This window comes from Bufo gargarizans, chromosome 6 (genome assembly GCF_014858855.1).
Source record: "Bufo gargarizans isolate SCDJY-AF-19 chromosome 6, ASM1485885v1, whole genome shotgun sequence".
NCBI classification, from domain to species: domain Eukaryota; kingdom Metazoa; phylum Chordata; class Amphibia; order Anura; family Bufonidae; genus Bufo; species Bufo gargarizans.
This window is the reverse complement of record NC_058085.1, coordinates 93,372,706-93,397,096: the sequence shown is the minus strand read 5'-3', so window position 1 is coordinate 93,397,096 and position 24,391 is coordinate 93,372,706. Positions and strand designations below refer to the sequence as shown.

The following is a 24,391-nucleotide window of genomic DNA, read 5'->3' as shown; positions in this document are numbered from 1 at the left end:
TCTCCAGTCTCAGGAAACTTCTAGCAGCTTGAAAAATTTAGCAACAGTGACCCACGCCTGTATTTTGCGTGCATTATGCGAATATTACATTGCTGATTTTTCGCAATCAAGAAAATAATCTCGAATTCGCGAATATATGACGAATATTCTACCATTTTTTGCAAAATATCACGAATTCGAATATTGCCCCTGCCGCTCATCACTAATAGTGAGATATACTGTACATGTATGTGGCTGTAGTGCATTATAAACACACATATACAGTATATACATAGATGTACATACACACAAATATTAACACACGTGTATGGTCCCCTGGCCCACTGTTGTTATAGGGCTCCTCTTTAAAAGGTCTGTGCAGTAGTATATATTAATGACCTATCGTCAGGATAGGTCATTAATATATATGTTGCACAACCCCTTTAATCTCTGTAATGTGTTTTATAGGCTTGTACTGATTCTTCTTACATAGCTTGCTACAATCTACATAAGGGTGGTGCTTCTCAAATAAGTTAAATTAGTGTCAGACACATTTATGTGGTCTTATTCCAGCACTTATACTACAACCAGATCACTGGGACCATCCATGATTCTCCTGAACCAAACATAGATCACTGTAGAAATACCTGTCTAAATATGGCCTGCTACACATTTTATTCATTGAATGAAAGAAAATAAATTGACTAAAAAGATTGTGATGTATTAGTTATGTGTGAATAAATATAGATGTAGCATAGCTAGTTTTGCCATTGTAGAACGACTGAGTTTATAAGAGATCAAATTCAGCTCCGCTATCTATCTATCTATCTCATCTCTATCTATGTATCTATTTATCAATATATCTAATCTATCTATCTTCTGTCTATCTATCTCATCTCTATTTATGTATCTATTTATCAATCTATTGTGGGGATTCACTCTGGTATTTAGGATAAGCGGGCGCAGTACAGAGGCAAAGTACAAGTTTGTAATTCAAACTTCAGTGTTTATGCAGTGTTTATCACTTTTGCAGTGTTGGTGTTACTTCACACCCAATGGCAAGTTAATAAAACAAAAGTCACCTTAGTGGCAGTTCTGCCTCAGAAAGTTCAAATACAGGCTTTAGGCGGCCTGTTCCCCTGACACACGGGTCTCCGCTCTCCAGCCCAGCACAGGCCTCAGATCCCAGCACACAGACCTCCTGAGCTCCACTGTCAGACAGAGGTAATCCTCTCCACCTGGCAGTGCTGGCTGGTTTTTATGCCTGCCAAAACCCAGCTTGGAACGTGGGGAGTTGTCACCCACCCAGCACTTTGACTACTCCCAGTAAGAGCCGTCCCGTATTAGCTATTACAGCCATGCTAAGTATCAAGGTGTTAAACAGCAACTGCTGTTGACACATAAAAACCGGCTCTTACTCCACTGAGGCCAGGAACATGTACCTATAATCCACAATGATTCGAGGTACCTTCTTACACTATCTAATCTATCTATCTTTTGTCTATCTATCTATCTATTTATCTCACCTCTATCTATGTATCTATTTATTCTATCTATCTATCTGTCTATCCACACGCACACACACACACCCAAGGTCTAATTCTATTCTTGTAATAGCATTACATTTTCTCACTGGATTTCTCCTTATTGATCCATTTTGCAAATAGTGCTCCAGAAGAATTGCAATGACCATACAGATTATATTACACAGTGTTAAGGCCAAGCTCATGAATTTCATTGTTTTCTGTAAACACCAGGTGGATATATGAAGACATTGGCACTTACAGGCTGTGTATGTGTGGGTACGCTATTATTTTATGCAAATATATAAGACAAAATATACTTCCCATCCTCATGATCAGAGTATTCCCTTTTTGTTCCGTCATTTAAATCGGTTAATGTATTTGTCTAGAGACTCTAGAATTTTCTTATGTGTCAATTACTGTGATTGATGGGTCATCAAGGAGAAGAGGAGACCAGTGCAGCTGGTCATAGCTGGAGCCCATTGGTTTTCAGCCAGTCAAAACCTGCACCTCTCCAACAATAAGAAAGGTAGTGAGGTACCTACCAGTTCTTAAAGAGGCTTTCCTGGAGTTTAATATTGATTGTCTATCCTCAGAATAGGTCATCAGAATTTGATCAGTGTGATCCTCATCGAGGGCTGCAGTGTCTTCCTAGGTCAATAACATTATGTTCATCAGTTAAGTGGCTTATTTGCAGATCAGTCCATTTCAAGTGAATGGACCTGGGCTGCAATACCAAAAACACAGCCGCTATACAATGTACAGAGCTATGACTGGTATGTTGTAAAGAGGCCACAGAACTCACCCTAGACGTTGCAGCTTCTGGGAAAGTATTTTCTGCTGCACTGTGGTATTGATGACCTCTTCCTACTTGTGTTGCCTCTTCCTACTTGTGCTGCTTCGCCTCCAGTCAATTTAGGCTCGCCTACAACATGGGGCCACTTTTAGCTTTTTTCCAGGACCACTTTAATTTCTAGTCTACCCCTGTTCAAGGGTGTAAGTACCATAAGACAAAAATTACAATGCCAAAAGGATATAAAATCCCCACTGGTGGCCACCCTTCAACTCCAAGGCTATTAAAACAACATATTTTATTTCATTAGTTAAAACTTAACATCCTAACAGTGAACGTCTGGGTCACCAGTGGGGTTTTTATCCCCTTTTGGTATTGCAATTTTTGCATGGAATCAATTCCTTCCCTAGGCTATTGTTCCTGTCCCTGAATCTAGCTGTACTACCGTAGAGACAGGCAGCCCATCCAGCTGCAATGGGATCCCTGGAACAAGGGTTGGTCTAGCGCCCATTTTAATTGGTGGTGAGAAACTGCACAGCAATTTGTTCTCCACGTGTGCTATAATGTTAGTACACAAGGATTGCTGGAGATGTACTCAGGTCACAGAACTGGTGTGTGGCACCACGACCTCCTGTTGCTAGATTTAGGAGTATGGTGGTGTCAAGCAGCTCCTGAAAGGGAACTAATTGCTGTCATTTATATTCTCCAGATTATGCAGTTCTAAACATACAGCATCATTTATCTCTCCATGTTCCTGGTCTGTACAATCTTACCTTGAAACCACTCTAGCCATGTTGTGCCAGCCAGGTGTTTTACGTCTTTTTGTGGGCCCATTGACTTAAATAGGTTCGTGGTCCATATTTTGCAGACAAGTCTAAGACATGTTTTACCTTTTTGCAGAATGGACATATGGATGCAGATTAGACATATGGATCATTAGTGTGCTTTCTGCATCCATATGTCCTGTCCGCAAGAACATAGAACATGTCCTAGACTTGTCGGCAAAATGCGAACCACGGACCCATTGAAGTCAATGAGTCTGCAAAAATTACGAACGGTACATGGACTGCATCCATAATTTGCAGATCTGTGATTTGCATATGGTCATATGCATGAGGCCTTAGACTTATAAGTTCTTTATCAGCCCCAGTCTAAACCTAGCTAATATAATAATCACTCTCCATCCTGAAAATCATCATGTATCTCATGAATGGCAGAACAAGTCCCCGCTTGTCTCGTAGTCTTGTCCCGCTGTTCCCCTGATATTCCCACTTCTAATAAGCTGATCAGAGCGAGCAAAGGCGCTTCTGTTATTTTAACGGATAAATTAGTTTGACTCTTAACTCAATAATTAAAACTGTTATGGCTCCAAGCCTGCAGAGATAATGTACCATTATTATGGTCGTTTGTTTCAATTAAATGCTTGCTGGTTTAACAATAGCAGCTGGGCACCTGTGTGTAAGCAGACATTACTCCACACACGGAGACAGCTCAAGACTACACGCAGGAAATCTCTATTACACCGGGAGGTTGGAGATGGAAATGTTACCTATAAGCCACTCAGTGCTTAATGCTTATTGCTCCCTTTAGATTGTAATTTACAGATAATTTAATCCTTCCAAAGTATTTCAAACAAGAGGGCTACATATCTGTAATTTCCATATTTTAAGGATCAAGTAATATTGAAAATGTATTGGCATTCTTAATTTCCAGGAAATAAAAAAATCATTGATCACAAAATTGGCTTGAAACATGTTGCCCAAGCCAGTGGGTTGACAGATAGAGACTGAGGCTCGGTTGACAGAAACATGTTGCCCAAGCCAGTGGGTTGACAGATAGAGACTGAGACCTAAAAGGCTTGGATATCCAATCAACGTTGCATGATGGTTGAGGCTACGGAAAGGACCTTCATAACTTGTCAATGGGAATGGTTGCATGATGTTGGAACAGTGGTGTCCAGTAACAATGTGGTGCCATATGACTGGCTTATGATGGCCACCACACAGTAGAAATGTCCATGTAGCACAAGGTGATGTGAACCAGGGCCTGTGATTCATTTGCAATACCATGTTGCTCTGAAGGCCAGCAAAAACCTGATGTGAAACCATACATTATATCGTACAGTAGATGACCTATGTTCAATTGTAGATGATAGAGATGAGCGAATTTCATATTTTGAAATTCGTTCATACTTTGTTTATTGGTAAAAGGTGAATTGCGTTATGGATTCCGTTACCACGGACCATAACGCAATTCTATGATGAAATGCATAACGGAATGCCTTAAGAGGCATTCCGTTATTCATTCTGTCATAATAGAAGTCTATAGGCTGCAAAACCGATCTGTCCTGTTTCCGTTATGCATTATGTCATAGAATTGCGTTATGGTCCATGGAAACGGAATCCATAATGCAAGTCACCTTTTACCAACAAACAAAGTGTGAACGAATTTCATAAGCGGAAATTCGCTCATCTCTAGTAGATGACATATCGTTCTATGACGGCCTCTTTTCATATGCCCGATTAGGACATCACAGACGTCTTATCAGGAGCATTTCTATGGGTCAGATCAAAGAGCTGCTACCAAAGAGCTTTGGCTATGGTGCACATGGTCCATTCCATGGTTGGCCATTCATTTGAGAGATCAGCTGGTAAAACTATCTGTTCTACTGTAGGGTTACGAAGGGTAGCGGTAAGTCACTTTACAAGCCACTGGCAGTATCTAATGTTATTCCTCCCGTCAAACAGGGGCAGGCTGGTAACTTAAAGTGGCCCTGGAAAAAATACAAAAAGTGGCCCCGTTTTGTAGTTGGGTCCAAAATGATGGAAGGCAGGACCACCAGTACTATATTGTGGCACATTATACCACCACAACAGAGCCAAATACCACAGTCTATCACAAAATACTGCCCCCAGCAGCACAAAATACATTTCCAAAAACATCCACTGGCCAGCCGTGAGGAGGGTCCAGGCAGCCCCTTGGGCATCGGCCCACTGGGAAATTTCCCTGTAAGGTCTATGGCCTATACGCCCCTGAATCCTGAAAGCTACCTCAACAGAACCCCAAAGGAGCCCATTATAATGCTACATTCCAACAACTGTATGTATTTTTTGGTGTGAAAACTGCAGATCCACAAAATGCAGACACTGTCCATGTGCCATCCGTGGACCCTTTGACTTCAACAGACCAGAATAGGGCACGTTCTATAATTTGCAGAATGAACAAATGGATATGGACATAACATGGATGTCACCTGTGCGGGTCCATAAAACAATGCGAATGGCACATGGACAGTATCCTTATTTGGTGGATCTGGTTTACAGACTGCAAAACTGGTACAGTTGTTTGCATGAGGTCTAAGTCAGTGAGGTCTGATGAGCACCGTTAGTGTCTGTCTTGTGATGGATTTGGCACTGCTGTCATGGTTTCTATTATAAACAGTGTGAACAAAGCCTAGACCCAGAGACAATGGAAGCCTCCATCTTTTGCCGAAACGCTACTTACAGTATGTTTCTATTAACTGCAAATAAGTCATAAAATGTTATGGTACGGGAGCGTCAGGATTCCAAGTACCGCCATGCGGGGTTCCTAAAACCTATGGCGGATGACACATGGTATTCTACAACATTCATGTGTTACCAACCACACTGGACTTAGGGTCCAAGTGTTTTATGGCTCTGAATTCTGATGTGTCATGTACAGAATGTTTTATCCAGTGCTCTGTTCCACAGGCTTGTGATTTTGGAAGCTAGGTAACATTTCAGACTCCATAACACCGTCCCCCGTTAATGACACTAATCAGCTGGATTGTGTATGATTCCCTCACTTCACATCACACTGTGGCTCAATCAGGCTGCTAATGAGTCGTTAATTGATAATTAAAGACATGATTCCGCAAAGCAATTTGTGCAGCATGTAAACTAATAGAGATAGATTATGTCAGTGAGGGGCATCTCTTCTAGTAAATATCATTAGGAGAATTTAAGGAAGGTGAGGAACTTCCTTCAACATATTATACCTAAACATTTCTAAGGGCTCCTGCACACGACCGTATCCTATTTAGCGGCCCCATTGAGATGAATGGGTTCGCATCTGATCAGCAAATAATGCGGATGGAATGCGGACCAAAACCACGGCTGTGTGCATGAGCCCTAAGGTTGTCTTCACGCTTTGGTTTTTGCTGGCATTATTTTGCACGTTTGCGTTTTTAGTGCAGATGTGTTTTTTATGCATTTTTATGCAGAAGTTAGCTGAAGGTTTATGGAAAACAGGAATGTGACACAAACATTTTTTTTGCTACTGGCTTTTTTCTTCATTAGGTGGTGTTTTATTTTTTCCCATAAACACAGCATGCTGGAACAGTTTTTTTCAGAAATTTTAACATTACCCTCTCTATAGAGGACAAATGAAATGAAGAGAAAGCTAGTGGTCAAACACACTGGGGTACAATAATATTTTGTGGCACCAGTGTTTTACACCAAGTATGACAGGTGGGCAGATTGGGGTTGGACCAGGGGAGTGTTAGGTCCAAACTTACAACTTTTTCTCCTGGAAACAGGTGAAAAACCAGATGAAAAACTATGCCTCGTCATAAATTAGCCGTATACTATGGCAGCACTAGGGAAGGGCAACTAGGACCGGCGTAATTGTTTGCAAAAAGAAAAAGGCTTGAAAAATATGGCACAAAAAACATGTAAAAAAAAAAAATACAGGTGGCCAAAAAATTGCGTGCAGTTATTCTGGCATTTTTTTTTACTGGCAAAAATGGCAGACAAAATTTGTACACATAGGGACCCACATACTGCCAATGTCATTCGAGAGTGCCATTTTACAAGCTAAAAGGGTGAATTCACACTTGGCATATTTGGTGCAGAAAGAAATCTATGGGATTCACATCAAAATGCTCCACTGAGTTTCAATTGCAGAAATTTCTGCAGCAAATCTGCCAGGTGTGAATCTCCCCTATAAAAATCCATGAGTTTGGGATCAGCGCTACACGCAGGAGCCATAGACAGAATGGGATCCTGTCCCAAAGATTTCAGAAAGGCTTTACTGATTCGAATCTATCCTTGGACTAAACATAATGTGGCTATATTACTGAGCCTTGTGGTTCATCTACCATCCCTAATATTCTTATCTATGATGAAGAGACTATGGGGGAATGTATTAAGTATGGCATTTCTTACCAAACCCCAATGGCACACGAATTACTGTATAAAGAGGTAAGAATTAGGGAGGACCTTCAGGAGTTCAGGGAGCCGGAGTAGGTTTCAGGTGTAATGTGCACCAGTTTTCTGGCATACATATTGTTAAATGTGTCAGTGAGTGCGAGTAACCCACCAGCAGCCAGTCCTTTTCCTGCCCACTTTTTGTAAAACTGGTGAAGATGGTGAAGAAGGCAAAAAAGGTGAAAATTTTGCTGCAAAACTGCAGTTGTGCCAGCATATGCGACTTTGGCATACATGAATGATACTGTACATTACCCTCATCGGTTTTGGAGTAAAGACTGACATTGATATAAATGAAAGATGATCATAATTGTATAAAAAATAAGATGTTGAAGTTGATGATATTCTAGTTCTTCTTTTAGGTAATCATTACTTTTATTCTTTCATTTCTACCTTTTAGATACAGGAGCTGGTCCACTCTGAAGGATCCGGTTATGATCACAACCATCAGGTTTCCTTGATAAACCGATCTGGAATGCTCCCCAGTCACATGAGTGCACTCAGCCAATCACAGCTCATCTCCCAAATGGGAATGAGGAGTGGAGTTACTCACGGGTCTCCCTCTCCACCTGGTAGTAAGTCAGCCACGCCTTCACCTTCTAGCTCCACCCAGGAGGAGGACACAGATTCCCACTATAAGGTAAGCAATTCAAAATACATTTAGGGTTGTTCAGATGGTAGAAAATATAGTTAGTACACATTTGTATTTAGTCTTGTATTAAAGCAGTTGTATCTCCAAAACAACCCCACTTGAAAGGCTATTTATACCATTGGAGGCATGTATTATTGCATTGTACTCATTTTTTCAATTAGTATTTATAAAAAAAATTGAGTTTATCTAGTAGGAGGATCTGAATTTTCTCTGTGCTCAGTCAGGCAGGATGCTGACAGGCTCCTTATCTCTGCTCTCTGCCCTGTTGATGACCTTTTAGTAACTTAGAGATAAGGGTTATTAGATGGTCAGCATAAAGTGAAGGTGAAAGTACCATTCACACAGCTAGACAAACAGTTAACCCTTTGTGAAAGGGCAGCTCAATATTTTTAATAATGACCAATTTAAAAAATGTTTAGCTCAAATTGATTAAAATGCAATCATAAATAAAAATTGCCCCCAAAGGTGTACATAGCCTTTAAAGAAAAAGACGGTACCCCTTTCTATGACATCCATGTACTGAGGTTTTCATGAAATAACTTCCCTTTAATAAATAAAAATGGAGCTTGTCATGTATGTAGGCCTCTAACCTTCAAAAAGCCTACATAAAACACTGTGACATTTCCTGAATCCACGTAACATGATTTGTTCATTTGCAGGTTGCGGGAGAGAAACGACCTTCTGCTGACATTGGTAAAAAGCCAAAAAATCAGAAGAAAAAGAAGAAGAAGGATCCAAATGAGCCCCAAAAACCTGTATCGGCATATGCCCTATTTTTTAGGGACACACAAGCAGCCATCAAGGGACAGAACCCTAATGCCACATTTGGAGACGTGTCCAAAATTGTTGCTTCTATGTGGGACAGCTTAGGTGAAGAACAAAAACAAGTAAGTGCACTTTCCTTAGCGCAGACATGTTCAACCTGTGGCCCTCCAGCATTTGCAAAACTACAACTCCCAGCATTCCCGAACAGCCTACAGCTATCAGCCTACAGCAGGGCATTGTGGGAGTTGTAGTTTTACAACAGCTGGGGGGCTGCGGGTTGAGCATGCCTGCCTTAGCGGATCACAGGGTATCTTAAAGGGGTTGTGACAAAATTTTAACTTATTCTCACAAATAAGGTATAAGTGTCTTGTTGGTGGGTGTCCAACTACTGGGAACCCCGCCGATCCCAAGAACAGGGGTCCTGTGTCCTATGTATGAATGGAGCGGAGATGCTGCCTCTTCGTTCATCTCTTTGGGAGTGCTGGAGATAGCCAAGTACAGTGCTCTGAGATTCTGGAAGTTTAAAGTTTGAAAATATCCCTACTATTCAAACGCTATACAGTCTCGGTTTCTGACTGCTACTGTGTATTCTCACCCATATTGTGACTGGGCCATCCTTAGAGTGGATGAAATGTCAACGCATGATGCAGTCACTTTATATTAAACGTCCTTGTAGCCCAGTCATTGGATTCAAGAAATCAGATATATCTGTGGAGCTTTCATTGATATACTGAAAGTGGGGCCATTGTGTTTTTCAAAATAGCTGGTGCCCTAGACAAGGGATAAAAACTAAACTGATAATTATATAGAAATCCTAATGCTGAAAAAGTCAGACTACAACATGCAAATTCAAAAAATACTACAAGGTTGTTTTATCTATTTTGCTGTTTACTGATCCATTGCTCTGTAGGATCCAGTTTGCAATTCCATAGCTATGGATCCATACAGGAATCTGTTGGCAGATGTGGTTACTGGTGATATACACCATACCATTTATTGTTTAAAAGGTTAGAGTAATTAAGTGTGAGGTGACGTCTGATATAGGACACTGGCACCGGGGTATGAAAAACGGTTGTTTTTCTATGAATCTAGATAAACTGCATTGGTGCTTCTTCATGTGTTGTTCAGTATTGGTAGAGTTTCAGGAAGGAACCTCAGGCTCCTTACCTACTGGAGATGAGTGAATTTCTTGACATTCATTTTGGGTCCAATTTGTGCAAATGAGTTGTCAGATTCAATTTGGATCCAAATATATTCAATCCAAATTGAAAGTCTTCCAGCTGCTCAAAAAACTGACTCTGTGAGCCAGACAGGTTCTCTATAGAGATGAGCCAATTTGCCAAAATGTTTCAGCTTTGATTTGTTCGAATTGGCCATTAAATTAAATTCTGCCCGAATAAATTCTGACTGAATTGAAAGTGCCCCAGTTGCCTTGAAAGTTGTGTTTGACACCCTGAAGTCTAAAAAGACTGTATCCTAACCCTTTCAAGCTGTTTAACACCAAGACAGCATTAGATACCTGCAGTGTCAGACTGTGGTTCCTTGGGCCCACTAGAGGAAAGTATTCTTAAGGCCCAACCCATATATCATCAATAAAGTTCAATAGGTTTTGAATCAAAGGAACAGACCCTATTGGAAAGAGACTGGCTCCAAAGGCAACCAAATGGGTTTTTTCTCTTGGACCTTTGGAACCCACTATGGTAATAGAGCCTGGGCCCACCGGAGGATGCTCTGGTACTCTATTGGACCAGTCCAACCCTGGACAGACAGTAGTAACAAACAGCCTGTTTGATAACACACATGCCCTTTTTGGTGGCTGATGCCTTCTTCTCTGTCTTCTGAGTTGTAAAATGGTGACCACCATTTTGATCAGTTCGTCCATAACAAATTGCAAAAGTTTCACTAGATTCACTAGAATCAGAATTTTTGAGGAAATGTGCAAAAAATTACATTACCTTATAATCGATTCACTCACCTCTAATAGCTGTAGTTTTCAGGGCCAACTAACTGTGGCTCCTTAGACATTGCTGGCACCAGATACCATTGTGATCTGGTGGCACCAGGAAGTTCATAGCATTACTAGAACTTAGTTCCAGAGTCAAAATCACTTAAAACTATGAATAATATTACTTACACATACTGTATATTTAATAGGTTATTTTCCCTTTATTATTCAGTGTGACCAGTCCTATTAAACAGTGTCCAGCAACCTTTAAAAGATTTGTAACCTCTGCTTGCTATCTTACTCCATTTATAATGCATCTTAATATATGTTAGTGATCACTTATAAAAGGTTGCTTGATATATGCCATGTTATGGGATTGTGAGTCTCTTGGTAATAATCCCAGCAGAAATCTCCGGTAGACAAGTCTCCTAGGCTCATGTACCACTTACAGGCCTTTGCTACTAAGCTGCTAACACAGCAGAACTTAAGTGGGTAGAAAATCCTAGCAGACCAAACAAGTGGCTCTGTCTCCGACTCCTTGTCTGTTCAGTGGGGTCTATTAGTCTATATTACGAAAGTGGTCCATAGGTTCCTTATGACAAGTATATGGAAGAGCCTTATATTAGCAAATACTAATGCAACTAAAGATGATTAGCAAACTAGGGTCTGTTTTCTCCCAGAAATACTGTCGGTCTTCACCTACCATAAAAAATTGGGACCCCATCTATAAAACATGTATGGCAAAACTATCTTAGATGGGAATACCCCTTTAAGTAGAATTAGTGGACTGTAAAAATAGATCAGAATCACTCCATTCTAGTTGTACAGCCCACCTGGGTTTATCCTTGACCATTAGGCTTGGGCTATGTGGAGACTTCGGTCCCACAACAACAAAATTGGAAGGTCATATTACAACACTGCAGTAAGGCTAGGGCTACACGGAGACTATGATCACCCAACATCACAGTGTTGCATTGTGTCATCACATCTAATGATTGCCAGTGTGGTTGACATAACGTGAACATGATATGTCTGATGTAAAAATCCAAACCTGAGTTTTTGGTTGCAAATCTCACTTGAGTAGCTCTCAACTTAAACTGCATGCTACTGCAACTCACTTGCAACATGTATGCAATTTTTCTTAGTGCCTGATAGGTGTTGCAGATCTTAAAAGGGTTGTCCCACGAAAAATATTTTATGTTTTTCAAAACAGCACCTGGACCTAAACAGTAAATTTAGCACAGCCGCTGAGTTATTCAGCTAAATCTATCTGTATAAAGCCACCTGCTTTTTTTTTGTTTTTTTTATTTCTCTGTCCACCTCACTGAATGAGGTGAACAGAGAAATGAGTGAGGTGGATGCACATGCTCACTTCCATCCTTCAACTGCCTAGCCCTAGAGGATACAACACTGTGTGGGTCATTTTCGAACAGATATATAGATTTAGAAGTGGTGGTGGGTCCGCCGAAGTTATGTAGAGGCCAGCGCAGGAGGGACGAAGACCGGCATCTAAATGTGTTTGCCAGTGTATTGTAATTTTGGTTGTTTGAAGATATATGTACAAGTATGATTGGTTTTGTAATATACTGTAAGCTACAGTATTATATGATCAGGTCATGGTTCCTTCCTTAATGAAAGGTGGTTAATGAAATTCTATAAGGCTTCCTTCACACATAGATTTTGGTTTAAAAAAAAAACATAAAAAAGGCAAAAACACAGTATGAAATGCCAAATATATAGTATGTGTTACCACCCTAAAAGCATGCTCACACACCCCTGATCTGATGCAAAACTTTCTGTGACTAAAAATTAGTTCTATACTTCTGAAAGGGGATGTTTTGGCAGCAAGCATGTGGATTTCTGCAAGCCTTACTCAGATGAACAAGACAGTCGCAAGAAATTTCTGCAACAAATTTGCAGTTTGTGAATATACTGAAGCATGCGTAGATGTGTTTGTCCCATGAATGGTAGGATTGGTCCAGGTGTCCTTGGCCTCACCTTATGAGATCAAGTGGATTCTCCATTTTCTCCCTAATATAAACGGAAAGCAAACTGGATGGTCCCTGAAACACTCTGGAATGTTTCATGGAAATGCAACCCACGTAAATGCCAATAGGAACCAAATTATAATGACTCCACCCAGGAATAAAGTAAGACTTCATCTAAGTACCTGCCCTATTTAATGGCTGGTTGTGTATCTTGCAGGCCTACAAAAGGAAGACCGAGGCAGCCAAGAAGGAATATTTGAAGGCCCTTGCAGCCTACAGAGCAAGTCTGGTTTCCAAGGTAACAGACATAAAATGATATTAATCTTCATCCCCACCCCCACCCCCACCCCTCCCCAATAACTTACATTATTTAGGAGCAGGCACTATGTTCCAGTTCAATATGACAGATTATACTTTGGTGTATAAGCATTGCTATAATTACATTACACTCTTTTAGTTGTAGCATTTTCAAGGTTTCAGGTATATTCTGTTTGCATTATAATAGAGACATTTCTTAGATTTATACTTCTGGTATATTATTTATTATGCATGCTCCCTATGAACTTTTGTACCCAAAATGCTTCCACAATGCTTCTTTATATAGTTTAATATTACTCACTGTATATGATAGCATGAAGCAAGTCTCATGGTGAAGCCTAGCACAGATATAAGGTGTAGGTTTAATTCATATTCCTTATGTTATTATTTACTATACTTTCTTTTTTACTCCATTGATATTGTATGTACTTCATGTGTGCATAGATAGAATATAGATATACTGTATAATAGAGGAATAGATAGAGTAGATAGTCTTCCAAAAACAAATGATGTGGCAGCACTTCAAAATTAGTTAAGGGTGTTAGACCCGTTTAACGGGTCTAACACCCTTTACTGATTTTGGAGTGATGCCTCATCATTTGTTTTTGGATATCGCTTATGGATTTTATTGCTTGAAGTCCAAGAGGATTTGTACCCTTTTCCACCATTGACTGTGCTGCTGCTATTTTTTCTTTGTTGTATTAGATAGATAGATAGATAGATAGATAGATAGATAGATAGGAGCTAGATAGATATGAGATAGATAGGTTAAATAGATAGGTAGATAGGAAGATAGATAAATAGAAAATATACATTTTAATTTGCTCTTATTTTTATTATAACCTAGAGCTACACTGACCAAGGAGAAACAAAAAACTCCCAACCCAATCAACCCTCCAAAATGATTCTCCCAAAGCAGTCCATGTATAATTTGCCTCCACAATCTTCATCACCATATCCAGGCCTGGCTTCATTTCTGTCCCCAGCAGACCTGCCGAGTTACCGCAGTCACCCTCACAGTCTCTCCCGAAGCCTCAATGCCAAATCTATGTTGCCCAGCATCAGTGCCTCACCTCCACCTCCTTTCCAAATCAGCCCTCCCATCCACCAGCACTTGCGCCACCCTTCCAGCTCTCTTCTTAATCAATCCCTCAATATGCAGCAAGTACCACAACCACCCATCCTCTCTTCATCCATTGGACTACAGTCACCTATGAGTTCATCTCCCACAGGTCAACAGGTAAGGAAGTGAACGTAAACTTTTTCCATGGTCAACTATCTCTATGTCTGTCTCTCTCTTAGTCCTGATTTTCTTTCTACTCACCTGAAGAAGATTTTAAGGTTCCCTTGGGCAATGTTCTCCATGTGTGGCTCTCAGGCTTTCTGCATTAGGCTCCTGAGTTGTACACTAGTGGCACCAGGAAAAAAAGAAATTTGTCATCAAGTCCTAACTTTTTCCCCTTATAATAACCAATTTGGCTCAACCTTTATTAAATTTTGGCTTGTCAGCTACAAGTTTAGGAACATCTGCCCTCGGACTTCACCAGCTTTCCTTTAAATAGTTTACCTTTCATCTTTATTCTGATAACTAATCTTTTAACGCTGGACCATATATTTTCCAACTCTAACCTTTGCATACTTTTCCTTAGGACTTCTCACATCTCCCTTCAGAATTTCCCAGCAATGTTGGCCCACGATCCCCAGCTTCCTCCAATCCCCCTGGAAACACAGAGTGGGACAATGAGTTTCCCAGCAGAGAGTGTGGGATTAACCACTGCAGGTAAGTTCACCCAAATAGACAAGGAGTAATCTTTTTCCAAGGTGCTTCAAAAATTTCAGTTTTGACAGAGAACCATGTCATAACCCATTCATTTCCAAAACCCGCGGCCAATAAATTAGCACAATAATTCATTCCTATTTGACAGTGACAGTGATAATTTATCTCCTCGATTTGTTCAAGAATCAATAAAAAGAAATCACTTGATCTTCAGCATGTTTATAACCACATAAATGGTACGCCCGTAATCTGAAATAACAGCTATACCATTCATTTACATTTGTCTCCACAATCTACATTTTAGCTTAAGTCACCTTGAAAATCAAACATAAGCCTGAAGACTGTAATAATCCTGGTAAAGAATAATTTTTCTCCATGTTCAATGCCTTCCGTTCCATTTTTTTTTTTTTAAGTCTATTTTTCACAATCTAGGTTGTGAATTAGGTGTTTGTCATCCCAGCCTTGTTACTTGAAGGTGTTCTGTGTTGATGTAGCATTGGAATATGACTTGAATAGGCCTCATGTATTAAAACTGACAAAATGGCCATGTTACCCATAGCAACCAATCACAGTGCAGCTTTCATTTATTCAGACTAGTTTAAGAAATGATAGCTCAGCTCTGATTGGTTACTATGAGTAACAAGGCTAGTTCTTCATGTAGATACTAAATAAACTAGGCCTATCAAGTTAAAGGGGTTTTCTGGAAGTTTAATATTGATGACCTACACTAAGGAGAGTTATCAATATCTGATTAGTGGGGGACCGACACCTCCACTAATCAGCTGTTGAGTGATGAAGCCTTCTCATAGCTCACCAAGCACATCGTCGTACATTGGATAGCGTCTGTGCTTGGTATTGCAACCCTGTGTTTTCACTTGAATGCGACTAAGCTGTGCCTAGGTGATGTGAGCAATGAATGTGATGTCACTGGCCAAGAGGCCTCAGCTGTTATCAGAGCACCTCAAGCTGATCAGCGAGGGTGCTGAAAGTCAGGCCCCCTCTAATCTGATATTAAACTCTCTGAAAACCCCTTTAAATGTTATGTTAATTATTCTTGTTATAGGTTTATAATTTGGTATAGTCATAGCTTGAAGCTTTGAAAAATGTATACGAGGGCTCTACCAGCTGAATTGACCTTTGGGACCCTTTAGGCAGCACCTATAGCTGGGTGACATATTTATTTACTTGCCAGCACTGCTTTAACTTTAGTCCATGCATAAAGAGGGGTTGTACAGGGTTTAATATTGTTTTGGGAAGTACATTGCCTACACACCTCCTGTACATTGGTAGCATGACTGCTAGGGGATGCTGTATGATATGGTCTTAGACAGCAGGAGCCCATATACAGGGGCCATTTTTTTTTTGTTTCTACCCCTTGAACAGAGTGTATAAGCTGAGGCATACAGAACGGGAAGCTAGGTTTTCATTCACCAAGGGTTCAAGATTCAACTCAATGCCCTAGCTCTATCTAAATATATTGGACAAAACAGAGTAGTTTGTTGGGGCAACCTGGTTCCAAGTACCAGGGGCTCATGACCAGATAATCCCTTGAAACCCTGTGTAGATAATATGGCAAGGAAAGGTTACCATCTCAGCTGCATTACAATAAATTATAATAAAAAGAGACATACTTGGCACTCAGAAAAATATTTAAAAAATGTTTTTTATTTCCATACACATGATTAGATGCTGATGATTAGAGTAAAACCGACATCTGAATCCAATCTCTCTCTTGCTCTCTTTAAGTACTCTGCCAGGAGACAAGTCTCTCTACCTCACCTAGAACCACAAACTTGTAATGGCGGCTGAAGGAATGGACATTTCCGAGAGTCTACAGCACTGGACATCTAGAACAAGGATGGCACAGTCACCACGAAGAGCAAACACAAGTGGTTTGTTCTTAGCAAGCTTTAAAGATTTAGCTTGGTTTGCAGATATAAACTTGGTGAAGGCAAGAAGCCAAGCTCCCGTACCTTCTAAAGAACAAAAGAGACACCTCTTGTGGCCACCATATTTGCTATGGAAAGCATGGGGATGAGTTCATCCAGGCATATACAATATGTAAAGAGGTTTGTTAATATTGTATAGTTGAAATAACCCCCCCTCCCCCACCAAAACCAAACAATACTTCTTATACGTGGAAAACAACAAATACCTAAATAAAATGTGCAAATATACAAAAAAAACATGGAAATGTGATAAAAAAATAAAAGTATGAAAAATATAATTTGTTGAATAGTTGTAAGTAGATTTATCATGTGGTTTAGGACTGTGCTCAAGACATCTTTACAATTTTCTTTGTGTATAGAAACAAAAGGAGTAGCTTTCTTTATAGTAAAAGCATTTTATATTAATTGTAGCACATTTTTTTAGTTATACATAGGATGTGTAAAATACTGCCAAATTTTTGTTCTTTGTTTTTCTTTTTTCTTTTTACAGTATATACATGATTTCTATCTGTGCGGAATCATGAACTTATTCTGGGGTTTTTTTCAATCATAATTTCACCATATTCTAAATTGTCAACGATAATTTTATTTATGAGATAACAAAGATACAAAGAGGATTTCTGATTTAATAATAAAACATTTTTTTTGTGTTTTTCAATCTGCGCTGAATTCATGTGCAGCCAGAATATTCATTTTGTTTCACAATTGCTTATTTGACTTTTCTTTTTAATAAAAACATTTTAAAAATGGGAAAGATGTGTTTCTTTTGTTACTAATCCTGTCTAATAGTTTGTCGGTGTAAACTTGGACTTGAGGGTCTAAACATGCTGCAAATTTAACAAAGTGGTTCATGCTTGATGCTGGTTGGCTTTATATTTGGCACATTCTGCCATATAATAATCAACGCTCCTTTTCAGCGAAGCTACACCCTCTTCCCAATATGGCCTCATCCACACTTTAGTGTTTGGTCAGTGATTTCCATCAGTGATTTGTGAGTCAAAACCAGGTGGGGGTTAAAACCACAGAACAGGTGCAGATTCTTCCCTTATACCTTATGTCTGTGTAGGTTTCACTTCTGGTTTTGGATCACAAATCAACTATGGAAATCCCTGATCAAACACTGAAGTGTGAACAAGGTCTAACCTACCTAACTTTGACAAGTAAAATCCAGGAAGAACAAGTTCACAAGGAACTGATTTTTCCATTGGAAATATCTGACAAAGAGTCTGCCAAAGGCTGACCTGTTTTGCATTTTGAATGTAGTAGGTCTGCCTGTGGTTTTAGTCCCATTCAATGGGGTTAATCCATTAACCCAGTGTAGTCCCCAGCAGTGTTCATGCAGAAACTGTGCCTTCCTTTACATGGTCACTAAAACTGTCAGAAAAGACAACAATGGGAGGCTGTTCCTGATGGAAATGCACAAGCACCACAGTGCGAAATTTTAGAATTGCATTTTACTAATTTAAGGCTAAAAAACATTATTACATTTGTTCTTTTTTTTAATTGTTCAGCTGTTTTTGAGATACAAGGGTTAAAAAAATCTGTCTGTTTGCAGAGTATCGCTTCCGAGTCCCTCAAGTGAAGTCTTAACTCAGATCTCCTAACCTATTATATTTATTATAGATAATCTTATCAAACTGATAAGAATTTGGCTTAAATGAAGAATATGGCTAAAATTGTTTATGAGGTCAGGAGATCAGAGATAAGGCTTCACATGAGCCATCAGTTGATGGGACTGAGAAGCTACACTCTGCAAGCACACAGATTTTTTAATGCTTGCATTTAAAAAACAGCTAGACATTTTTAATAAATTGAAAAAAAAAGTTTTTTAGCCTGAAAAATGTTGAGTGAAATCATAAAAAATATTTGCCCCAAAGGTATACTTAGCCTTTAAGCCACAATTCTGGTGAATATACCTCAGTAAATCTCCCCTAATGTGTCCTAATCTTCATGGATATGGCACTTGTGAGGAATGTGGAGTTATGATCTAATTCCAGCCATGATCTAATTCCAGCCATTTGCTGTCAGCTAGCATAGGGAGCAGACTTCACAGGGGGCCTGGCTTCAAAGCAGACCACATGTTTGCAGTTCATACCTCAGTCAGCCACAATGGCAACTCAAACCTCTCTGGCAGGATGAATGTCGGTGGTGCGGCTGAGTTGGTCATCAGAACAAAAGAATCTATCATACATCATGGAACCGGGGGTTCGTAAGGAATTATGAATTGCCCGTCCATCACAGGCATAAACCAGTTACATATCTGCGACTCTAGGGCCAAGACTGACATGCCCCTGGCTGTAGTTTGGGGGTTGGGTGCCAGGAAGGGGAGATACAGAGATATCCTAGGAACCTAATAAGCACCATGTTTGGTCTTCAGCTGTAGCCGGAACCCAGGCGGATCTATTAATCCCAGAACGATCTGCCTGTGACCTTCCAGTGTGGATATATGGGCCATAATGGGTTTTGTGGGTCTTTGGCTACCAGGACAAGGAAGGGAGGGTGGCCTTCTCCCAGCGGGAGGGAGGGGAGTTACTGACTGACGGTGAAAAGGTCCATGCAGGCCAGAGACCAGTATCTTTCTCTGAAGGGGGCCACATCGTGTAATGTGTTTGGAGGGACCGTGGACAAACTGCTGACATCACTGCCCACATGTGACTACTGCCAAGGATTACAGCAACTCAGAATTCATTATAACCCAAAGGACTACTTATCCACCTGGTAACTGACTTTTTCTCTGTTTAACTCTGTTTGTATCATACCGCTTGTATTTGCAATCTGACCACTGTATATATTGTCTGTGTATATCGTGTATTGTCTAGTGCACCCTTAAGGCAATTAAATATATGATTTAATCTTGTAATGTGCTTGTATCTCGGTCCATGAATTCCCACGTCCGTGCTTCGGCATAGTTATACGCTACTGTGGGTTGGTTTCTCACCCTATATAATCCTGTTAGCGGACCGGGCTTATATCAAACGAGGGACTGGTGGCAGTCTACTGGGCTGGCAGAGCTCTGTTTCACTAAGGTAGTGTAAAGGCTCTCTCAGCTTGTCAGGGTTGTGAGCGAGTGTGGAGTCACGCCGGAGGTCGCATGGACCACCCTCTCTCACTCTCCATGCCTCTCTGTGCCTGCATGGACAGGAGGTGTCTGTGTAAACTGTACCAAATTGACATTATGTGCTCCCAGGGAGGGTGTAATGTCACGTCTTGGAAACCAGTGATGAAACCGTATCTTGTGCGCTCAACGTAGTTGACGTCAGGCAGGGCCGCGAGGTGCGGGATTCGTGACAGCGCTGATTGTGTCTATGTGATAATCCATGTAGGGTGCTTTGTAGGCAGAAAGTTAGGGTGTCCTGCCACAATGCCACAAGTTCATCTGTCAGACCCAAGCCCTGACACTATAATGGGGCCTAAAGGTCATAAGACAACACCATTTGGAACTGACTTTGGAGCTAATTACCTACCTCTTGAATGTGTATCTTAGGTGTTGACATCTATCCTGTGCGAAAACAACAAAGTGAACCCCCATGTGTTCTGTATAGATGGAACTAATTTCTCTGGTGGGCCCACTAAAGTGGCATGTATACATATGAACTGTGGTCCTTAACGGAAGAGCTCAGGGATAAAAGTTGAAATACTGCAAATATTATCAGGTCAGGGCATGTTCAGTTATATGAGCTTCATGTATACAATCATGTAAAATTCCTTCAATACACTATATTTCATAGCAATCATTCACAATGAAAGGGGGTTTGATGTTAATGACCTATCATCAGGATCGGTGGGGTCTCACATTCCCACCAATCAGCTGCTACCCGCAGCTTGTAGCACTGGAACTAGCACCTTGAAGGTAGCTAGAAGCATAGCCCTGTTCCAAGTGCAATGCCCATGCCAGGTTACTGTAGCTCTGTTCCCATTCCCTTGGATGTAATCCACTACACTATGAAAGGAGCTGTGCTTCTGGCTCTGTTCAGCGTGCTAGTTCCAACCTGCAGAATGCTTTTTATATTACCTTCACTAGTGTTGAGCAAATCGAACTCCATGAAGTAGAATTCGATCAAAATTCGATTCGCTGCAAAGCCAAATTTCCACATGCTTTGTGGTAGCAAAGTGATATCCCTGAATGGCGGTAAAACATAAAAAAATGAAGAGCCGCCCGCCGCCATCTTAATTTAAGATCTTACATGAAATCCTGTGCACGGTTGAGTATTAGGTCACCACGTCAGCCGTGCTAGATCTTCAATCAAGATGTCGGCAGCCGGCTCTTTGCGATCAGATGGATGAGGGTAAGTATGATTTTATTAGATTTAAAAAAAATTTTTTAATGAATGCGGCATCTGAGGGGTACAATGTCAGGGAGTGGTGCAATAAATAGTTCATCATATTTTTAGTACCTGTCATGACAATTTATTGTCAGAGAATTGCTATTTTCCTACGGCTTCCTGAAATTCCTATTAGCATAGGTTGAGTTTGGTTAATTTGTGTTAAATTAAGTGTTCTCCATTGGTGAAAATTCCCTAACAAGAGTGTGAATATTTTAATTAGGAAATTTTTCATAATTCTGGTGGAGGACAGTCAGGAATTTTAGAATTTCCAGTGTCACCCTATAGATCCATTGGTGGACAGAGGTTGCTGTTCATGGTGACCTACAGCATAATGTCTCCAGTCTACAAGCTTTTGTGCAATAATTCTGCTTACCTATTCCTTTGGTACTAAGAGAAGGTGTAGCTCTGGAGAACAAACCTCTGTGAGATTCATAAAATTCATTAAAGTACATGTTATTATTAGGTGAAGAAGCACTTTGAGCATATCCCCATTTTATTCTTATGGGTTAACCAAAGTAGGACTTTCCTATGATGTGTAGTTTTCTTGCCCCGTGAGGGCACAATTGCTAGTGCCATGTGTCACTATTCTGTCCCATAGTGAGTGACACCATAAGAGAGTGAAGATCAGGTGATGTCACCTACTGGTTGCTAAAAGTCTAAGACTCCAAACCTATACAGAAGCTTGCTAGCGTGCAAAAATTATTCTTTGTGGCTTTTCTGAGCAAGGCAAAGTAATATTCAATAAAGAAGAGTTGGCACTTTTATTGGCAAACTGAATATATTATTTTGCATAAATGTATCCCTAGATATCCTGTCAAAATAATAGAAAAAATAGAAAAAAGTGGTTAGCACTCTAATGCAAACAAGGGGGTGCAGCTGGCCCAATATGGATATTAGCAAGTCCAATGCATAAAAGTAAAAAAAGTGGGCAGCACTCCATAAGATAAAAAAGTACAAAAATCTTTTTTTACCCAAACAGGACATGCAACGTTTCGGCTCTATGCTGGAGCCTTTCTCAAGCAGTGTCAAATAATAGATATTTGCATCAATTTTAGCACAAGAAAGTTCATACTGAGCAGCAATTGTATTGTAGTGAGAAACAATAAAGATCTTTTTGTGGTCCTTGTTATAATCGCTGGGACAGAGAAAAGTAGAAAGTGCCATAATTGTACCCATACTTGTGCCCAGTAAAGATAAATACTATACTAAACTCAATAGGCTACAAATTCTGAAGGTGCCCCATCAGCTACCATTGTGTTCATGTAGATTTTACTTTATTATTGGGAAGGGAGATGTCTCCAGAAGTTGAGATAAAACATTACAAAACATTTTGGAACCTGATAAAATATATTTCCACACAGAAATCATTCTGATTAGACATAGTGTTTCCCAGTGTACGCAGTGGCTAGAAACAGAAAAAATATGGCAGAATTGTTTGTTCTCATGTGTTCAATTCTCTGATGACTCTTCAGTCAACGTGGTGTGGCTTTGACGGCTTCATTGAGGACCATTGAGCCATTCATAAATAATGTTCCAAATTCTCTCCTCGTCATCACATCTACAGTTTTTGCCTCTGCACTAGTGATGAGCAAGCATGCTCAGCTGAATACTTTTTCGTCTCAAGCATCGCTATGATCGGCACATGGCGGCACTCGGCCGAGTACCACATGTGCTGGAGCGCCATACTCGAGTCTACTTCCCGCATGTTTCGCGGCTGCTAAGCAGCCAATAAACGTGCAGGTAAGTGCTGCCATTACTGTAATGCCAGTAGCCATGTTGGCTGCTGGCATTACAGTAATTGGCTGGACGGAAAGCGTCATCAGATGCTTTATAGCTCATTGCAAATCAGGGAGAGCTGCGCTTAGGAAGGGACATATCGTGTTGGGCAGGGATGGCCAACCTGAGGCTCTCCAGCTGTTGCAAAACTACAACTCCCAGCATGCCCAGACTGCCTACAGGTATCAGCATACAGCAAAGCATGGTGGGAGTTGTAGTTTTACAACAGCTGGAGAGCCACAGGTTGGCCAGCCCTGGTGTAGGGAGTTTGTGATCGCAATTTATTCAATTTTAAGACGTTTCAAAGACACAAAAGTCCTGTGTGTGGGGGCAGCAATTTAATTGTGCAAAGTTGTACTAGAATTTTTTTTTTATACTAGAAGGTATCTGCAGTGACTTGTGACATCTGTGTAGCAATACCTTCTGTGTTTCAGGGGCAGAGATAGGAAGAATATTAGTGAAAATAATATATTTTTTCCTATAATCCACATTTTTGCTGTCAGTGGTGCAATCCGTGAATTGTGTGATCTGCGCTTTAATACATTGTGTGGTTGTCAGGACTAGATATAGGGGAAAAAAATTAAAATACAGAAAACAATTTTTCTCCCATAATCCATCCACATTTTTGCTGTCAACGGTGTAATCCGTGAATTGTGTGATCTGCGCTTCAATACATTGTGTGGTTGTCAGGCACAGATATAGCGAAAAATATAAATATAAATATAAACATTAGAAAACAGTGTCTGTACCGCAGATTCCAATAATCTGGGCCTAAAATAGTTTCCATATTCTGTGGTGTTCAGTGACATATACAATACTCAATCCGAAAACTGTTTCTTTAGCATACATTTTCATAATCAGGGGCCAGTCCTCATCTACTGTCTCTGTAGTGTGTGCGTGTAATACACACCCGTGACATATACAGTACTCCATCTGAAAACTGTTTCTTGAGCGTAAATTTAAATAATCTGGGCCTAATATAGTGTCCATAGTGTTTGGCTTTCTGTGACATATACAGTACGCCATCCGAAAACTATTTCTTTAGGGCAAATTCCAATAAGCGGCCTAATCTAGTGTCCATATTCTGTGTGTTTCTGTGACATATACTGTCCTGCATCAGAAAACGGTGTCTTTAGCGGACTGTAAAACAATCTACGCCAAATCTAGTGACAAAATGATTAATATGAATAAGGCGAGCAGTAAGGAACAGAGAAGTGGGCGTGATGCTGATGGTGCACGCAGAGGCTGTGGCAATGAAACTGTGCCTGCTGCCAGTGCACCAGAAAAAAAAAAAACATCCACCGTACCCAGCTTCATGTCCAACTTAGCTGGGCGGCGCAGGACAACACTGTCCAAGTCGGACCAGTGCGAAC

At 40.4% G+C, this 24,391-nt stretch overlaps 1 protein-coding gene across 3 annotated transcripts in view; it reads left to right on the top strand.

Moving 5' to 3' along the window:
• TOX2 (TOX high mobility group box family member 2) overlaps positions 1–17,639 on the top strand; it is a 119,108-nt gene extending 101,469 nt beyond the window's left edge. For 2 of the 3 annotated variants that reach the window (XM_044297557.1, XM_044297559.1), the window contains exons 4-9: positions 7,924–8,163; positions 8,835–9,062; positions 13,091–13,171; positions 14,039–14,431; positions 14,841–14,971; positions 16,715–17,638. In XM_044297557.1, coding sequence (XP_044153492.1) covers positions 7,924–8,163; positions 8,835–9,062; positions 13,091–13,171; positions 14,039–14,431; positions 14,841–14,971; positions 16,715–16,751 — 1,110 coding nt within the window. In that variant the 3' untranslated portion in view covers positions 16,752–17,638. Of the gene's footprint in view, positions 1–7,923; positions 8,164–8,834; positions 9,063–13,090; positions 13,172–14,038; positions 14,432–14,840; positions 14,972–16,714 lie in introns of all 3 variants that reach the window. The other variant, XM_044297558.1, reaches the window with a different exon arrangement.
• Positions 17,640–24,391: the final 6,752 nt, after the last annotated feature.